At 46.3% G+C, this 17,864-nt stretch overlaps 1 protein-coding gene across 5 annotated transcripts in view; it reads right to left on the bottom strand.

Annotated features, from left to right (window-relative positions):
* Positions 1 to 17,864, bottom strand: part of Rfx4 (regulatory factor X4) — a 151,713-nt gene that overhangs the window by 6,835 nt on the left and 127,014 nt on the right. For all 5 annotated transcript variants that reach the window (XM_076919781.1, XM_076919784.1, XM_076919782.1 and 2 more), the window contains 2 exons: positions 5,901 to 6,063; positions 4,120 to 4,258 (listed from right to left, as the gene is read on the bottom strand). In XM_076919781.1, coding sequence (XP_076775896.1) covers positions 4,120 to 4,258; positions 5,901 to 6,063 — 302 coding nt within the window. The remainder of the gene's footprint in view (positions 1 to 4,119; positions 4,259 to 5,900; positions 6,064 to 17,864) is intronic.

Raw genomic sequence — 17,864 nt, 5'->3', positions numbered from 1 at the left:
GAGTACTGTCAGCAAGCATGCACATATCCTATGTGAAGAGCAAGAGAATTCAGATGATTTCAAGCATATAAGTACTGGGAGGCGTATGACTATCGCAGTCCTTGGACATAACGGTTCTTTCAAGCCAGCTTAACAGGTGTTAATCTGCAATCTTGACTTACAGGTATTCTTATGCTGAAAACCAAGTACATTTCTTTAAAATCACTGTATTTTTCTTCAGTTTAGACCTACCTCTTCCTCATCCCCATGAACCTACTTTAGTGAAGGCTGCTATTCCTTCACCAGGGACTGGATCTGCTTGACCTTTGCTCTGGGAGGCTAGGACTACTCAAGCCTACAGTGGGTTTCAGCCTTGCATACTTAACCTTAAATCAACTTGGATGTGCCTCTCTCTCTCTCTCTGAACTGGGCATTCATGGAGAATATTCGTGCCAATCTCTAGGCTTTGCTGCCCCCAACACAGTGGTTTGAGGTCACTGGCATGGGGCTCGGAGTTGGAGAATTTGTGCTGACATCTGCTTTGCTGGCTGGGTCACACAGCTCTCTGTGGCTGCTGCTTCATCTTTAAGAACTGGAGAAAACGCTGTCTTCCTGAGGTTGTTATGGGAACGAATGGGCCCATCTATTTCACATTGCCTAAAGGTGCAAGTTCCTTAAATGTTAATGGAAAATGAAACAAAGGATGCTTTATCTTTGGACGGGACCTTCCTTAGATGAGGGACATTTTCAATACTGACCTCACCCAATTTGGGCACAGATAATTAACTTTACTGCACTTTAAAAATAGAGACTAATGAAACCAAGAACCACAAGGTGTAGTGCGCGTGCGCGTGTGCGTGTGCGTGTGCGTGTGCGTGTGTGTGTGTGTGTGTTGGGGATGGTAGGGTGTCAAATACCCTTGTCTGAGAGCACAAGGCAAGATGATGGAGAAGCTGGCTTGGGCCTCATCTAGATATACATGGCTTCCTAGCCCTGCAGAGACTTGATGTGCCAGGGTGGGGGGATACCCAGGAGGGGCCTCAGAGGAGAAAGGGGGAGGGACTGTGTGAGGGGAGGTCAGGAGAAGGGGGGGGGGGGAAGCAGCAATCAGGATGTAATGCGAACAAATAAATAAATGAAAAAAAAAAGATATACAGGACTTTTCTGTTGACTATAACTTAGTTCTTGGCCTCTTCTATAAGACCAGCTATTGAATGATAAAGACTACAATTGGGTACTATTGTGGCTTCCAAAGCGGACACGGCAGACTTATCTTTAATCACCAGGGTCACTGTGGGCTTTGAAGGGAACTTGGCTTCTTTTTATGGTGATGGTTTTAAAAATATCACCCCCCAAAAAGAGCGCCTGAAACTTCCTGGGGCATGAAGCAGTAAAGAAGGAAAGATGCTAAGCTCAAAAGCCGTGTCTTGGTGATGCAGTCTCCAGCTGGAGTGTAAGCTCCCAGTGCATGGTCCCTCTGCCTACTGATGCAGTCTCCAGCTGGAGTGTAGGCTCCCAGTGCATGGTCCCTCTGCCTACTGATGCAGTCTCCAGCTGGAGTGTAAGCTCCCAGTGCATGGTCCCTCTGCCTACTGATGCAGTCTCCAGCTGGAGTGTAAGCTCCCAGTACATGGTCCCTCTGCCTACTGATGCAGTCTCCAGCTGGAGTGTAAGCTCCCAGTGCATGGTCCCTCTGCCTACTGATGCAGTCTCCAGCTGCAGTGTAAGCTCCCAGTACATGGTCCCTCTGCCTATTGATGCAGTCTCCAGCTGGAGTGTAGGCTCCCAGTACATGGTCCCTCTGCCTACTGATATAGTCTCCAGCTGCAGTGTAAGCTCCCAGTGCATGGTCCCTCTGCCTACTGATGTAGTCTCCAGCTGAGTGTAAGCTCCCAGTACATGGTCCCTCTGCCTACTGATGCAGTCTCCAGCTACAGTGTAAGCTCCCAGTGCATGGTCCCTCTGCCTACTCCCCACTGTACTCCTGGAAGCTCTAGCTATGCTTGTGTGAAGCAGGTGTCCACCAGCCACTTGAGGAAGGAAGGAGTGAGCCAATGAATGAATGAGTGCCTAGACTGTACTGAGTGTGACCCAAGCAGCAACTTGGTCATTCTGGGGAGTCACAGAGAGAAGCACAGACTCTGCTCCCAGGAGAGGTGGTACCTAAGGAGCTGGCATCTCTGTAACGAAGACAAGAGTTCTCTAATGAATGCCCCAGGTGATGACTTAGAAGAATCAACTCCTTAGCTTGTCTTGGGATTAAAACAGGGCTCCTCTTGGTACTGGGATAGAAATCAAAACAGAGGCCTGTTTACCCTGAGTGCCTTTGTAGTATGGACACATTCTCTTTAGTACCTCCCTTGGAGGCAAATCTGTGTACTACTGGCTGATGTAATGTGGCCTCCACCCTGCCCTTGCCCTCTGAGTGCCCTGCCCACACCAGCCCCCTTTTGTGCTTGTTCTATAGGAGTCCTGAGAGTTCTCTTCGACACAAAAACCACCCATGCCTTCTCAACCTTCTGAGCAGACAAACTAGGCTTAGCCTCCCCCAACCATTGGTCCTGCCTATAGCTACTTCCTTCCCCACCCCCAAAAATTCACAGCAAGAGCCACATCTGAGAGACACTAGAAGGTGGTGCTCAGGAGCCCAAAAGTAGTCACACCTCCTGGGTTCTAATCTCTGCACATTACCCTGTGTCTCATTTCCTGTTCTATGCAAAGTGCTCTGTACAGACCCTCGCATACTGCAGCATTTGGAAGAAAGAAACTGACCTTTATGAGGGGTTTTGTATACTGTGACCTAGGAGTATAGACTTAATCTCCGCCTTGAAGGAGCTTGAGTTAGAGAGAAAAGTTCAGTCCTGCTTGGGACAGTACATAGGAGAGATCTAAGATCACCAGAATGCCACTGGTTGACAGGGTGTGGGCAGTGTGACAGAAAGAGAAAGCTCAGTGTGGCAGGCACTTGGTTAGGGCCTGGAGGAAGGAAGGGGGTGCTCTTCAGAGACTCACAAGGCCATAAGATGCTGTCTGGATGATAAGAAGGAAGGAGTCCCAGCTTGGGGAGCAGTCCCTGCAGACAGGGATATTGCTCCATGCAGTGGACACAGGACAACTGTGAGCATCTGCCACGGCTCCAAAAGGGGAGGGGGGTAGGCTGGCCAGGAAGGAGCCGACTATGGAGAAGGAAACTGAGGAAGTGACCCTACCGGACAATAATACAGTGCCAGAGTCAGGCTTTTGTTTTTCTTTCTTTCCAAAAGACCCTTCCAGCTGCAGATAGGGCAAGCTTTAGAGACAGAGGTCATCCTGAAGGCCTAAGGCAGGAGACTCAGGATGACAAAGATAGTTTAGAATATCGGACTGAGTGTGGGTGTGGTGGCATAAACTTTCAATCCCAGTGCTCATGAGGCAGAGGGAGGTGGATCTCTGTGTGTTCAAGGGCAGCCTGGTCTACACAGTGAGTTCCGGGGTAACTAGTACTATGTAGAGAGAGACCCTGTCTCAACAAAATAAGACCAAGCAATTGAATATAGTTGATGATCAGTTCTGCTTGGGACAACACATAGGAGGGTGTCTGAGATAACTAACCAGAGTGCCCTACAGTGGTAATCTAAGTTTTTTCTCAACATCCCTTACCTCAGGCTGGCCATAGAGGGCTCAGTTTGCTAGGCAGTAGTGGGTAAGAGTAATCAAGAGAAGGTCCACCTTAGGATGCTTCTGGCTAAGATTCTGTGTGGGCCAGACCTACACCCACCTGGAAAACCGAGAGACCAGATGTCATAATATAGAGACCCTGATGGATGCCAAGAGGGGAGTGATGGGAAAGGAGACAGAGACCCCCTGTGAAGTGGCCACCTAGAAAGGACCAACAGAAACCCAGCTAGCTGGATCCTGCCCTCAGAGAGGTCAAAGGGAGTTGGGAACTTAGAAGAACAATTATACAGCTTGGATGGGTAAGGGAAAGTGACCTGTGATCACAAGCACCCAAGGCAGGCCATTCACTCGAGGGCAGTGAGCTGAGCTGTGAGTGAGCTTGGGGACCAACAGGTGCATACACAGCAGACTTAGTAACTGTGGTTAGTTGGCTTAACTGGGACACTCTGAGCCAGCAAGACCTCCCCACACGTGCACACTCACCTGGGCAGAGCTCCTGTGGTATGGGGAGTAGTGGAGTGGCCCAGAGATGGCTGTGTCATGAGGCAGGGCTGGATACTGGTTCTGCAGTGGGTGAGGATGCTGGTTGCCATAGCTCCCGTAGTTATAGCTTCCCGTGTACCTAAAATGCACCAAGCACAATGAATAGCGTGAGTCATAGTGCACAAGAACAGTCTGTGACACCTTTAAAACGGCGCCTCAACTACTTTCTTCTCCTTTGTGCCTCACCCCCACCCCACCCATTTTTCTTCTGTTTGATTCCTATCATCTCTGCCCTGCTGGCCTTGCTGTGGTGAGTTTTAAACTCCAGCCTGATTTTCCCCGACCCCCAGCACTCTTGGCAAGCTTGCGGTCAGGGAATGGAAGCTGGCTCCAAACAAAACATTACTCCAATGGAAAAATCTCCTCCCATTGTGTCAAAAGCTCGTTGTATACCTTGAAATCAAACAGAGTTTTTGCTTGTTTGTTTGTTTGTTTGTTTGTTTTGTTTTTTGCTTTGGACTTTTGTGTTTCTGCATTCCTTGGGCTTTCCGCTGGGAAGTGGTAGCAATGAACCGGAGGGAACTGCATGATGAGGCAAAGCAGGTATCAGAGACCACTCTGGGTCTGAGCCAGGCTCGGCCACTTTCTGGCAATTGATCTGGAGTTACTCACAACCGCCATTTCTCACATCTGTGAAATGATGCACAGGGCTCTACTGGAACCACTCATGTATGGGCAATGGCATATGCACATAGGGTTACACATACTCGGGCTGCTACTACCATGACTGTATATCATAACATCTTCCTGGCAAAGGACTGGACCTGTGGCCACATGAGTCTCTATTCTACCTTTCTTGTACATTCCAAAACTACCTGACACACAGTCCTACAAGTGCATTATAATTATGTAGGGAATGTCTCTAGGAATAATGGCTGCCCCGTGGAGATCCCTGGGGATCCGAACTGTGGGCACAGATTGACATACCGGCCTGTGAAGAGATTCAAGCTCTCTACCTTCTGCTGGACCACCTGTGTGGGAGTTGCCTGAGATGCCTCTGCACCCCGGCTACTTTGGGGCTTCTCTAGCTAGCCTGCAGGCCTGTGAGAAGCTGCAGGTGAGACTCCCCGCACTGTGTGACAGTGGAGCTCCGCAGTGTCAAGAGTGTTTTTCAAGTCACCGCTCATTGAACACAGTGAGGTTGGTGTTTCCTGTGAGACAGAGCATGATGCCAAGGGCTGTTGAAGGTCAGCTGCTGGCCGGGTGCGCAGGCTGGTTGTCACAGCAGCATCACCTCCCAGGTTTGCACACAACATAGGCAAACCAAATGATCCAGGTTGCAGAGCACGCCTGGAAGCCGCAGGGGTCTCCCTGAACGGGGAGCAGTCCTCTAGAGACCTCCAGGCCACAGGTGGAGTCGACCACCTGGAAATGGAATCCAAAGACACAAGGGCACACTGCGGAGCTTTATAAGGCTACCTGATGTGTAGACACAGCACAGGCTGCTGCTGGGGGGGTGGGGGGGAGGGATGAATTTCAGCTTCAGATCCTGACATGCTCAGTTGGGGATGGTGGTGGTCTATAGTTTGCCAACTGTGTGACCTTAGGAGACTGCAAGGCATTCACCCTTTCTTCCATCCCTCTGCACCTGTCTATTTGGGGGGTTACACAAGCCAGTTCTATGCAATAATAACACTGAGGAAGGCATGCAGACTAACCAGAAGGCAACCCCTTCCTGTCCTGAGGAAAAACTACTATCTGAATCCTTCTGAATCACTTACCCATGCTCCTCTCTGTGGGAGTAGACTGGTATCCTGTGTGTGACTGAGGAAGAAGGCATGTGGGTGCTTCTCATACAGGGTAGTTGTTGGGAGTTCTCAGCCGGTGACCCAGCAGCCGTCGTCACTGTATACGTTAGCGACCACGTATATGACTGCATTGCTCCTACGGAGACAGATAAGATTGCATTGTCACTAACAGTTTGCCTCTAGAACACTAAGTGGCTTCCCATTGCTTGTAAACTGAAAATCCAAACTGTTACCAGGCATTCTCTGGTTCTGCTGGCCTTGGCAGAAGTATTCCTGGCCACTCCTGGTCACAGAATCATTTTCTCCAAGGTATCACAATCGCTGGCAGCACAGAACCTTTGCCCCTTCTGTATCTGCCACCTAGAATCTTCACTCTTTCTAACTACCCGCCCACTCAGTCTTCATACATGAATCCAAGTCTGCTAACTCCAGACTGGGTGAGCTCCTTCAGTGCATTGTGGGTCTTTGTGGTACCTACTCCAGTCTGCAATTCCCCCATTCTGGAAGGAATGTGATCTGATCCATGCCAATCTTCTCCCCCACACCAGAGTGCAAATCTCATGAGGCTAGGTGTGTCAGTCTACGCAACCTGGCATTTAGGGCAGGGCTTGATCTGTCCAGATATACTCAGTAAAACAAGGCTTGAGGGAGAAAGTGGACAGGAAAGATGGGAAGAAAAGAACGCAAAGCCTGGCAGAGTGTGGCCCAGGCAAGCACTGCACATTAGCTTTTCATGATCAAGTCAATAGGTGTCATAGAGCCAACAGACTACTTTAAGCAACCTAAGTAGACCCCTGGGCTCTGTCTATCTAGATCTCCACTAAAGATTGGCAGACAGTGACCTGGACTATGGCCTATCCCAAGTGCATTACTAATTCATTTATTGCCACTTAATTGGATACCTGAAAGTGCTAAGGACTGGGGCATGTGTGTGTGTGTGTGTGTGTGTGTGTGTGTGTGTGTGTGTGTGTGTGTAACAGAACCCAACAAAGGTTCTCTAACATTTTATATGATGGTTAGAATTTTTATTAAAAAAAATCCAAAAACTTGCTAAAACTAAACTGGTTAGACAACTTAATTTCTGATAAGTTTTAAAACATTAAGATAGCAGAATTTAAACCTGTTTTACAAGGTGTAGGAAACAGGACTCAGTGTCGATTTTTGCGTACACAGAGAGCAGGAGAACTGGTTGACAGACACTATTTTTAAGATGAAATAAAATAGTGGCTGGAGAGATGGCTCTGTGGTTCAGAGCACTGGCTGCTCTTCTAGAGGAACTGAGTTTAATTCCCAGTGCCCACATGGCAGCTCACAACCATCAGTAACTTTAGTCCTAGAGCATTCAACTCCCTCTTCTGGCCTACATGAATACCAGGCAAACATGTAGTACATATACATACAGGCAAGCAAAATACCCACACATATAAAGTAAGATAAAAATAGATTTTTTTAAAAAAAATCCTGTATTGTCAGTAAACGCCCATTTCACCTTAAGCCTCTAACAGAAAGACAGAGGAAGGGTTTGCATTTTCTTATTTTTAGAATTCAGTCTGTCTTTCCCCCAAGGTTTTACTTATAGTGCAGGAAGCAGCTGTATCGACATGGGGTGGCTAGAAGGGATGGACTGGCAGACTGGCTCTGCTGCGTTCGAGGCAGAGACCTGGCAAGGAAGGTCCATGAGGAAGGAGGGGAAGGAATCCTGTTTTAAGTGTATTCATTATTTTACTACTGAAAGTGCTTTGTGCTAAGAACCTGTGTAAATCTGAGACTGCAAATTTAGAACGCAGATAATGCCCCTTCTAATAACGTGGCAACAATTCACTTCAAGAGTATTAGAAGGATGTATGTTCTGTTGAGAATCTATTAAATGCCAGGCATTGGGCTAAAGTGCTTTACAAACATTCTTAAATTAAAAAAAAAAAAAAAAGACACATGTAGAAGCAATGTAGAAGCACAGAGGATTCGAGAATATGAACCCAGAAGAAAGAAGGGCAGCTTGGAGACAAAGGTGCAATTAGGAGTCATCTGGAATGGTATTTCCGAAATGTCCATCTTCCTCACCACGGCCTTCACCCCGACTCTGAGTCTTCCGGGATCTGCTGCTGGAAGGCAGTCTGCCGTTAGGAAACCTTCTGACTGGGAGCGTGTGTTCACTATCCTTGGAATGGGATAGTCTGAGAGCTTCCTGCAAACTTCATGAAGAAACTGCCCTAACCATGTCATCAACACCCCCTACCCCACCCCATCCCCCACACAGTGGACTTCATCTTGATTTTTAAGACCGTTCCTTGTGTCAGCACTGGCTGAGGGAGAGGGGCTTCATAGAATGCTAAATGGCTTGTCCATGGTCTCAGGACACTTGGGTGGTCAGTGGGGCCTCCTACTTTCCTCTCTGCTCTGAGTCCCGTGTCTGCCATGTATTAACTGGCTGGTGTTAGACAAACCTCTCATAACTTATGAACGTTTGCTTCATTCTCTGTAAAACAGGATTAGTCTATCTTGCAAGACTGATGTAAGGATTAATTAAGGTAATGTGGGACAAAAACCCTGACCTGCAGTGGGGTTTTAAACGAGGTTCAGGAACCATTCCTCATGAGTTCAGGTGTTCCGATGACCTTTTGTGTATATGGTATGCGTGTGGGTGTGGGGTTTTTTTTGGGGGGGAGGGTTGCGCATGTGTGTCGACGTCGAGGCTAGCCGTCAGCATCTGGTGTGTGCCTTGGTTCTTCACCCTTTCCTTTGAGACAGGGTCTCTCTCTGAAGTTGGAGCTTGTGAACTCTGTCACTCTGGCCTGCAAATAAGCCAGAGATCTGCTCACCACCTTCTCCTTAGTTAGCACTGGGATTACTGACAGGTGCCACTCCAGCTGCCGTTGCCAACTTAATCATCTCCCCAGCCCCTTCTTTCTGTCTTTATATAATAAGTAATAGTAATAATGCAATGATAATTACTATTATTGTTGGGTGTTAGCATTTTGTCTAAGCTCCGCCCCACAGTTATCTGGCAACAGCCAGGTGTGCCTGACTCACTATAAAAGGGGCTGCTTGTCCTCTCCTCCCTCTCTTGCTCCTCTCTGTCCTCTTGTCCTGCTCCCTGTCTCTTCCCTTTCCCCTCCCTCCCTTTCCACATGTTCATAGCCAGCCTCTACTTTTCTCTTTCTCTTTCTCTTTCTCTTTCTCTTTCTCTTTCTCTTTCTCTTTCTCTTTCTCTTCTCTTCTCTCCTCCTCCTCTCCTTCTTCTCCTTCTTCTCCTTCTTCTCCTTCTTCTCCTTCTTCCCTCCCTCTCCCTCTCTCTCTGTCTCTACTACCCTCTTCACTCCCCTCCTCATGTTCTGAATAAACTCTATTCTATACTATATTGTCCTGTGGCTGGTCCCTCAGGCAGAAGTGATGCTTTATCATGGGCCCACAGAGGCATCCCCTTCCCCCACACCTGACTACACATCCACAAAATATATTCCTTCTCTCCTTATCTTTTTAAACATTGGGGAACATGCCATTGCCTGCATGCAGAGGTCCAAGGACAGCTTAATGGAGTTGTTTTTTTTTTTTTTCCTTTTGTCTCTACGTGTGTTCCTGGGATTGAACTCAGGTAGCCAGGCTTAAGCAGAAGTGACTTCCATTCACAGAGCCATCTCCCCAACCTTCTTGAAATGTCCTTAAAGTATATTTCTATGTCTCGCATTGCAAATGTTAAGGAAGAAAGGCAAGCTTCTTGGATCGATCTTATCACCAGACACTATGTTTTTCATTGTTATTTTGAGACAGGGTCTTGCTGTGTAACCCAGGCTGTTTTCCAATTCCCAATCCCCCTGCCCCAGCCTCCCTACTGCTCAGATGATATGTAGATTATAGTCTGGGACTTAAGGTCCATGTGTTAAAAGCTTGGTCCCTAGACTGTTTAAAAGGCAGGGCCCAGTGAAGGTTTTTAGGTCATCGAGAGCATGCCCATGAAGGGGATTGTGGGAGTCTGGCCTTCTCTTCCCTCTCTTCCACTTCCTGGCCATGAGGTGAAGAGTTTTGTTTCACCTTGGGCTTCAGCCATAATGTGCCACTCCAAGCCCAGAGCAGGAGGGCATACTTAAGACCTTCAAAACTGAGCCTGAGGAAACTTGGTCTTTGTAAACATTGTCTTGGTTACTTGTTACAGTAATGAAAAAACCAGCTTGCTAGGGATGGAATGCTTGACTAGAGACTGTGAGGTATCCAGTTATAGCAAACTTCTAAAGAGTATGTTTTGTGAAGTCACTGGTGCCCTTCTGCATTTCACATCTGTCGTGTTCTTCCCCACAGAAACAGTGGCTTCATAGGCCAATTGTTAGGAATCGTTCATAAACTGTACAATGTTCAGAAGAGAAAAGTCTCCAAATAATCACATCAGGCGACTGATTAGACGTGGTTCCCTTCTTCTCTATGCTTAAATTTTCCTTAGAGGGGCTGAGAAGATGGCTCTATTGGTCAAGTGCTTCTTGTGCAATTCTGAAGGCCTGAGTTCAGATTTAGAATGGATGTAAAAAGCCAGAAGTGACTGCACACGTGTGTGTGTGTGTGTGTGTGTGTGTGTGTGTGTGTGTGTGTTCCCAGCTCGGGGGAGCTCATTGGCCAGCCAGCTCCAGCTCCAGGGTCAGAGAGAGACCTTTCTTTAAAAAAAAAAAAAAAAACCAAGGTAAAGAACAAGAGGAAGAAACTTGACATACCCCTCTGGCCACATGTGCATGAATGTATAAATCATGTGCCCATATGTAGACCACACACGCACATACACACACAAGCCCACAAAAAATTCAGGAGGTTATGGCACTCTTATAATTTAAAATTTTTCCCCTTTTTATTAAAATGGATTATTTCTGGGTGGGAAGGCTGACAATTTTTAAATTTTTTGTTTTGTTCTTTGTTTTTCTATAATGAATGCAAAGCACTTCTGTCAGAATACATAAAACATAAATAGATTTACTACCAGAACTGTAATGGGAGGGGATGAGATTTGAAAGAATAATGAGCCAGTCACAACAAGCAAGTACTTAGCCCTTCAAGTCCTGGGACCTCAGGGGAGTGGCCAAAGTCTGTGACTATTTAAAGGGACAATCAAGAAAGGCAGAGGTTCCCTCATGTCCCCGCCCCTGCCCCTGAAAGCAGTAAAGACTTCAGGGGGTCTCATCACCTGAGGGAATGCAGCAGAAGTATAACTTTTGTCTGAACCCCTAGAGCCCCGCAGCTGTTCATTCACATCTGTGGCCCCAGCATAGGGCCTGCCAAGTAGTAGGTGTTCAGTACATTTTGATTGCATTGAATTTGTAGTTGAAGAAGCCAAGGTTGCTAGGAATAGCCACTATCAGACAAAAGCTGCTAGAGCTCCTGGGAAAATGGGCCCCTGCGGTCCAGGGAACAAAACCTCTAAATGGCCATGTGCCAGCAATCTAATGCATCCACTCAGGCAGCCTTAAGCAGATTAGCACCTACTGGCTTGGGTGAGAAGCAGTTTCTGCCTGGGGAGCAGAGAGAACATCCCTGGATCCCAGCTCCTGTGTGGGGGACCTCCAGTGAGAAGCACAGCTGTAATGGCTGTGCTTTAAGGGACATAACAAAGCAAAAGCCGACATGGCCCAAACGCTCCTGATGTGTTGGTTAAACAACGGGCTTCCCATTTGCTAATTCCCATACTTTCTCTGTTCCTCCAGCTTCATGCCATTCACATAACCCCAGTGTGTTCAAAGGTCTGAGAACCAGTGCAGTGGCCAGGCCTCCTGGTTCTTCAGGATTCTATAAGATCCCCTTTATAAAGGGGCACTTGATGGCTGCTTTTATGGTGTTGAAACCACAATAAGGGACCATTTTCTTTCCATCCCCAAAAGAACATTCTTCCTCAAGGTGGCTTTCATTTTGGATGGGGTTTGCCAGCACAGGACAGAGAGAACGCTTGGGAAAAAAGGCAGTCAGTAATTTCTTGAATTAGTGAATGTTCTTTCAACAGAAACCGGAACATGTCCATGTATGTCTCTTTGCCCACCCTGACTCCTTTAAATCTTCACAACAGGGTTTGCGGGCCTCCCTTTTCTGTACTGTTTTCCTTTGATGAGAGACAGGATCTCCAACCCAGGAATAGCCTTGAACACATGGACTTCTTTCTCCAGCCTCAGCCTCAAATTTAGTCCCAAGTACTGGGACATGTATCACCACAAACCAGACTTGTTAAACATCCTTTGTCAGATGAGGGACCTGAGTCCCAAGAAGGTGAAGGGACTTGCTCAGGTTAGTGCATAGGTGGGATGTTGAGTGCAGGACTGCCCTGGCTCCAGCGCATTTTCCATAGCAACCATAATTCCTGGGAACTCTAGAGGAGACCTCTGGAGAAGGTAAAATGCAGATCCAGAGCCCCTAAGTCAGCAGCGGGACGTTTACCTTAGTAAGAGGTCTCAAAGAGGGGACAGTGCCATTGATCCATGGACTGAGCACCAAGAAGCAAGGCTCTATTAATGCGTTGCTTCCTGTCATATATCCTGCTTAAAATAAAAATCTTGCTTCCAGTGGCTGGTAATAGAATCACATGCTAAGCAAGCACCCCACCACAGAGTGACAGCCCCTGCCCCAGAAGCTGTGAGATTCTGCGGCCACTTGTGTAAACTGGCCCTGTGTCCCCAACCATCCAGCTATACCTTCTCCTTTGGATCTTGGATTGAGTCGATGAGCCTATATCCCCCACCTGAAATCTCACCTAAGCTTTGCTTGCAGTTTTCTCAGGAATAAGCTCTGGTGAGCACGTGGAAAGTCTGGAGCATGCTGCCCCAGACCCTAGCCACTAAGCCACCTGCAGCTGTTCAGACTTCAATTACGGAAAACTAAATGCAGTGATAAGTTCAGTTCCTTATTTGAACTAGCTGCATAGGTAGTTAGTGCTTACTGTTTCAAACAGCTTGGATTTTTAGTTTAAAACGTGTATAAACCGTGTGTAACATATTCTGTCTGGCCACTGTTTTCATGGCATTGGGAGTTACAGAATGTCATCTGAGGGCTGGGAATGAAACACAGATCTTCTGGAAGAGCATCCAATGTTCTTAACCCCAGAGTCATCTCTCTAGCCCTGACAGGACAAGTTTTGGGGTCTGTTTTGTTTGTTTTTTAATTACTATAATAAAAAAATTATTTGAATAATGGTGTTTTCTGAGATACTTAACAAAACATTTCTTATAACCAGCAAGTCTGAGACAAAAAGATTATGTGTGTAGATCTGCCTATGCCTGTATTAATGTGCACCCATGGCCTCCTCAGTCCTTGGGACAGCTGTGGTTTAAGGAGCATGCCCACTGACATGGGAAGCCTTGTGTGTTTAAGTTACTGAAGTAATTACTCCATGGTCAATATCAGACTGACCAAACTAACCAGGGCAACAAATGAGCCCATTCCCAGAAAGACATGCTGACTGCCTCTCTTGGTGCTTATCCCTTACACACTGCAGCCAGTCCTGATTATGCCAAGCTCTTTCTGCCTAGAGCCTGTGTACAAGATGTCCCTGTTGCCCCTCCCCATCTCCTATATGGTTGGCTCCTTGTGATTGGCCAGTTCTGTGACAGATGTTACCTCCTTAGAATTCACTATTCACCAAGTTGGGCAGCCTCCGGGTTATACTTTTTCCACACCACATTGTTCTTTTCATTCACACCTCTTCCGGCCAGCTGGAGTTACATATTTACCTGGTAGTTTATTCCTATGTTAACTCTTACCCACTGGAAGCTAAGTACCACTGAGGGCAGTGGCCATATCTGTTTTGTCTTGTTTCCACTTCTGGACCTCCGAGGCTGGTTACAGACTAAACTCGGAATCTGCACTTAGCACAGGAATAATTGAAGAACAAATGGAGGGAAAGTCAGTGTGTGATGGATCGAGGGAAATCAAAGCATGCCTGAAACATTCTTTTGTCCCTCCTGTCCTGATTCATTTCTCCTAATTCCATTCCTTTAAAGAGGAGGGAGGGGCTGTGGCGGAGGGGGAGGAAGTCACTGTAAAAGAGTCACCAGTGCCCACCATTGGGAGCTGCTTGGCTTAGCCTGCCTCAGTGTGACTGAGCTTTTGTTATTGGGAGAGTCGGAGGGGCTCAGTTATCTTTGTGACAGCCTCAGCTGCTGCAGAGAAAGTGCAGCTGGGCAGGCCAGATGTTCTACAGTCAGGGCCATTTGGGAGGAATCCCCCTGTTTCATCGAGCAACCTAACTTCCCAGGGATTGAATTTGCAGGTTTTGTGTTGCAGGGAACCTGGGTGGGAAGCTGAAAACACCAGCTTAATAGTTAACTTTTATTGTCAGTGCCAAAGGAGGGAACACTTAAAATGACATCATAAATGGGGCTTTTAGAGCCCTGCAGTGGCCTGCCCAGACAGAGTCTAAGCTTAACATTTTGTTTTAAATGACATTAAAGAATTGCAGCCTGATGTCACGTTAAAGTCACGTTAAATAGACTGATCAATTTGACACCACCTGCCATGACCACAAGGCAGAAAGGAGCACCCTTCCCCTAAGTTCCTGAACTCTGCCTGGCCACGAGGCAGGAGGCAGGCCACAAAGTTCCAGGTGGGTAGAGGACAAACAAATAGGCCAGGTTTTACCCAGTGGAAATCTGTTGTTGTGGAGTCCTGTAACTGGTCTCTTACCGAGTGTTGCCCAAAGGCTTTAGTAAACCACTCCACTCTGGTCTTGACCAGCCTCAGGTTTCGGTGCCTGTTCCTATCCTTTCCTTACTGCTACCACTACCTCCACTTGTTTAAAACTCATGGCACTGCCTTAAGACAACGTGTTTAAAAATATGTCTGCATGGACACAGACCTAGACATGGACATGATTAAGTAGAGAAACTGTTGTCCTGGAGAGTTATAACTCACTGTGCAGCTGAGTCTTCCCTAATCCGTCCATCAAAGGATGCCACAGGGTTATATGCCATGGACTAATAGTTCGTGCTCGCCGAACAGACATGAGAACTGTTCTTTTTTTTTTTTTTTTTTTTTTTTTTCATGGTGGAAAAATGAGGAAGTGTCCATCCAGTAGGAGACAGTAGTTTGATGAAAAGGCTCAGGCATCTGGCTGGCCTTGACTCTTAGGTCAAACCTGATAATGCATCATTTGATCAATGATACTCAGAATATGTCTGAGATCCAACAAAGTAACTAGGTCACAGGTAATTTCACTTGAGGTTGGGGGTCGGGGAGGAAACTGTGTTAGCCAAAGTTTGCTTATTTCACATCCTTTGATGCTAATTTTTTTTCTTGCTATCTGTTTTGGGTTTGTTGTTAAAGATTTAATTTTACTTATAAGTGTGTGTGTGTGTGTGTGTGTGCCCCATAAGAAGTATTCCCTGGAGTGATAGTTACAGGTTGTTGTGAGCTTCCTGATGTGGGTGCTAGGTTTGTTATTAATGTTATTGAGACAAAGTCTTCTGTAGCTCAGGCTAGCCTCAAGCTTACTAGGTAGCACAGGATAACCTTGAACTTCTGATCCTGCCTCCACCTCTTGAGTTCTGTGATTACAGAGGTGTGCCAACATTCAAAGTTTATGCTAGGAACTGAACCCAAGACTTCATGAATGCTAACCAAGCATTTTTACTTTTAACCTTTTTAACCTTTACCAATTAAGCTACATCCTCAGCCCGTATTTTGGATTTCATATAGCTCAGCAGGAAATGCATTTGCCATTAACCTCGACAGTCTGAGGTTGATCCCTGAACTCGGATGCTAGCAGCAGAGAATCAATGACTACACGTTTGCCTTTGACCTCCCCACAAGTGCACACACACATACTCAAACATGTGTGTGCATGCACACACACAAATAAGTGTAATTATTTGTTTTTAAGTTTTTGGGAAGTAGATGGGAAAACAGAAATTTAATAAAACTACTTGGGTATGAAAGTCATATAGTGAGTTAACTTTTTAAAAGAGCACGACTGCTATGTTTTATTAGATTTGCAAAATTGTTTTTTGATTTTACAGTATTATTCAATAATTGTATGCATAAGGCCCTAGATCTAAGAATCCTACAATAATGCATTTATAGCATGTGCTTAAAACCATGCAGCTTCTTAGGAAATTATGCATGTTTCTAAGACCATGGCCCATTGCTCATCCAGATCCAGTCTATGGATCTAGACTTGATCCATGGAGTATTTGAAAAGTGGTACTAGAGAAAAATAGTGTACATACTTTTTATGTAAGATGACGTTTTTAGTGCCCCCTGGAGATACCTGAGAACAAAGCTGGAATGTGCCAGAATCTTCAAAGCCTGCAGTCATCTGAAGAGAACCTGTTTCACATTTGTATTTCTAAGAAGCTCCTTTTATGACCTGCAGCACGTTGCACAGAAACCTCTCAATGCTTTTATGATATTCCTATGGCCTTGGTACTTATCACGCCTGCCCCTACCTTGAGGCCTCCAAATCGCTACAAAGAAAGCCAAGCAGACTCACTGGCAGACAAATCTAACATGCTCCATCTAATATGCTCCTGTTAGTCTTCCCTACGCATACCTCATGCCTCACACCCTCCTGTTCCACACCTCCTGGGTTATGTGTCCTTCTGGGAAGGAGCCTTCCACTCCAGTCACACTGTTACCTCTGCAAAACTTCAGGATGGCAATGACTCGGTGGGTTGCCTTGGTGATGGTGGGCATATCCAGAGCATGATTCAGGGAAATGGCTCTTGGTAGCTCCTGCTGTCCCACTGATTCCTTTGCAAAGCAGAAGACCCAGGAGATGGTGATCTAATACTTCCCATCTAGGAAGAACCCTTGAGTGCTGGAGAAGTGTGCACAGTGTTCATGCGTACTTCTTTTTTGGTTGTCAGTGAGCAAAAACTGTTGTTCCTCTGTAAGTCCTCTTCCTAGTGAGTGTCAGAACTGCCCGCCTGAAGGTTGGTTGAACTGGATTCCCAGAGTCTCCAAGCAGTGTGTCTGCGGGTACTTCCTTCCCATGGGCTCGGCTGCTTAGTTATGTGAAGGCGTTGCTATTGCAGGGCTGGGGAACCCACTAGATCTGGTGGAACCCAATATTGGAAGAATGGGCATTTTCAAATGGTTGTGTTCAAAATGGTTTCCTTGTGACAGAATTCCCCACCAATGCTGTGTGCATGTGTGAAGTGGGTTTCTGCTATAATAACTCCCTATACACTTACAGCACCAAGGCTATCCTTACTAACAGAGGAGTTGAATGAAAAGACTTGAGGCTTGAGTATTAAATAGGATGCCACGGCACCTTACCTAACCCTCCACTCCCCTTTTCGAGGTCTCCCCTGATATCTCCATGCACAGACTCTCCTTTGAGAGCCCTGTAGCATTAGTTTATACTGTGATGGTGCCAACTCCTATGATGACTGCATGTTTCTCTCATCCTTGGGTGGTCTTTTGGTAACAAGGATTTGGCATATTCATATCAAGCACAATGCTCAGCATAGGTAGGACTTGACCCTTTGGAAACATAAATATATACATACACTCATACCTGACCCTTTGGAAACATCTCTGTATAATACATACACTCAAACCTGACCCTTTGAGAACATCTATCTATGTATACATGTACTCACACCTGACCCCTTGAGAACATCTATCTATATATACATGTATTCACACCTGACCCCTTGAGAACATCTATCTATGTATGCATGCACTCACACCTGACCCTTCTCACACACGTAACACCTATACAGTGGGCATTCTGTATGGAAGGTTTTCAAGGCATGTTAAAAATTCTGCATCAGATACTGAGTCTGATACCAGCATAGTTCTTAAATGTTTCTCTTTCGCTTTGCACTGAACGTATTATCAGAGAATTTCTTGGCTCATTTAACTAATTCTCTTTCAGTTGGCTTTTGTTTTCTGTTCAACCTATGTGTTTCTCTTTCAATAGCTCCGTATTTCTTCATGAATATCTCCGACTCTCATGAATATATAACTCTCACTTTT

The sequence above is a fragment of the Arvicanthis niloticus genome, chromosome 22, assembly GCF_011762505.2.
Source record: "Arvicanthis niloticus isolate mArvNil1 chromosome 22, mArvNil1.pat.X, whole genome shotgun sequence".
NCBI lineage: Eukaryota > Metazoa > Chordata > Mammalia > Rodentia > Muridae > Arvicanthis > Arvicanthis niloticus.
This window is presented reverse-complemented; position numbering and strand designations above follow the sequence as displayed.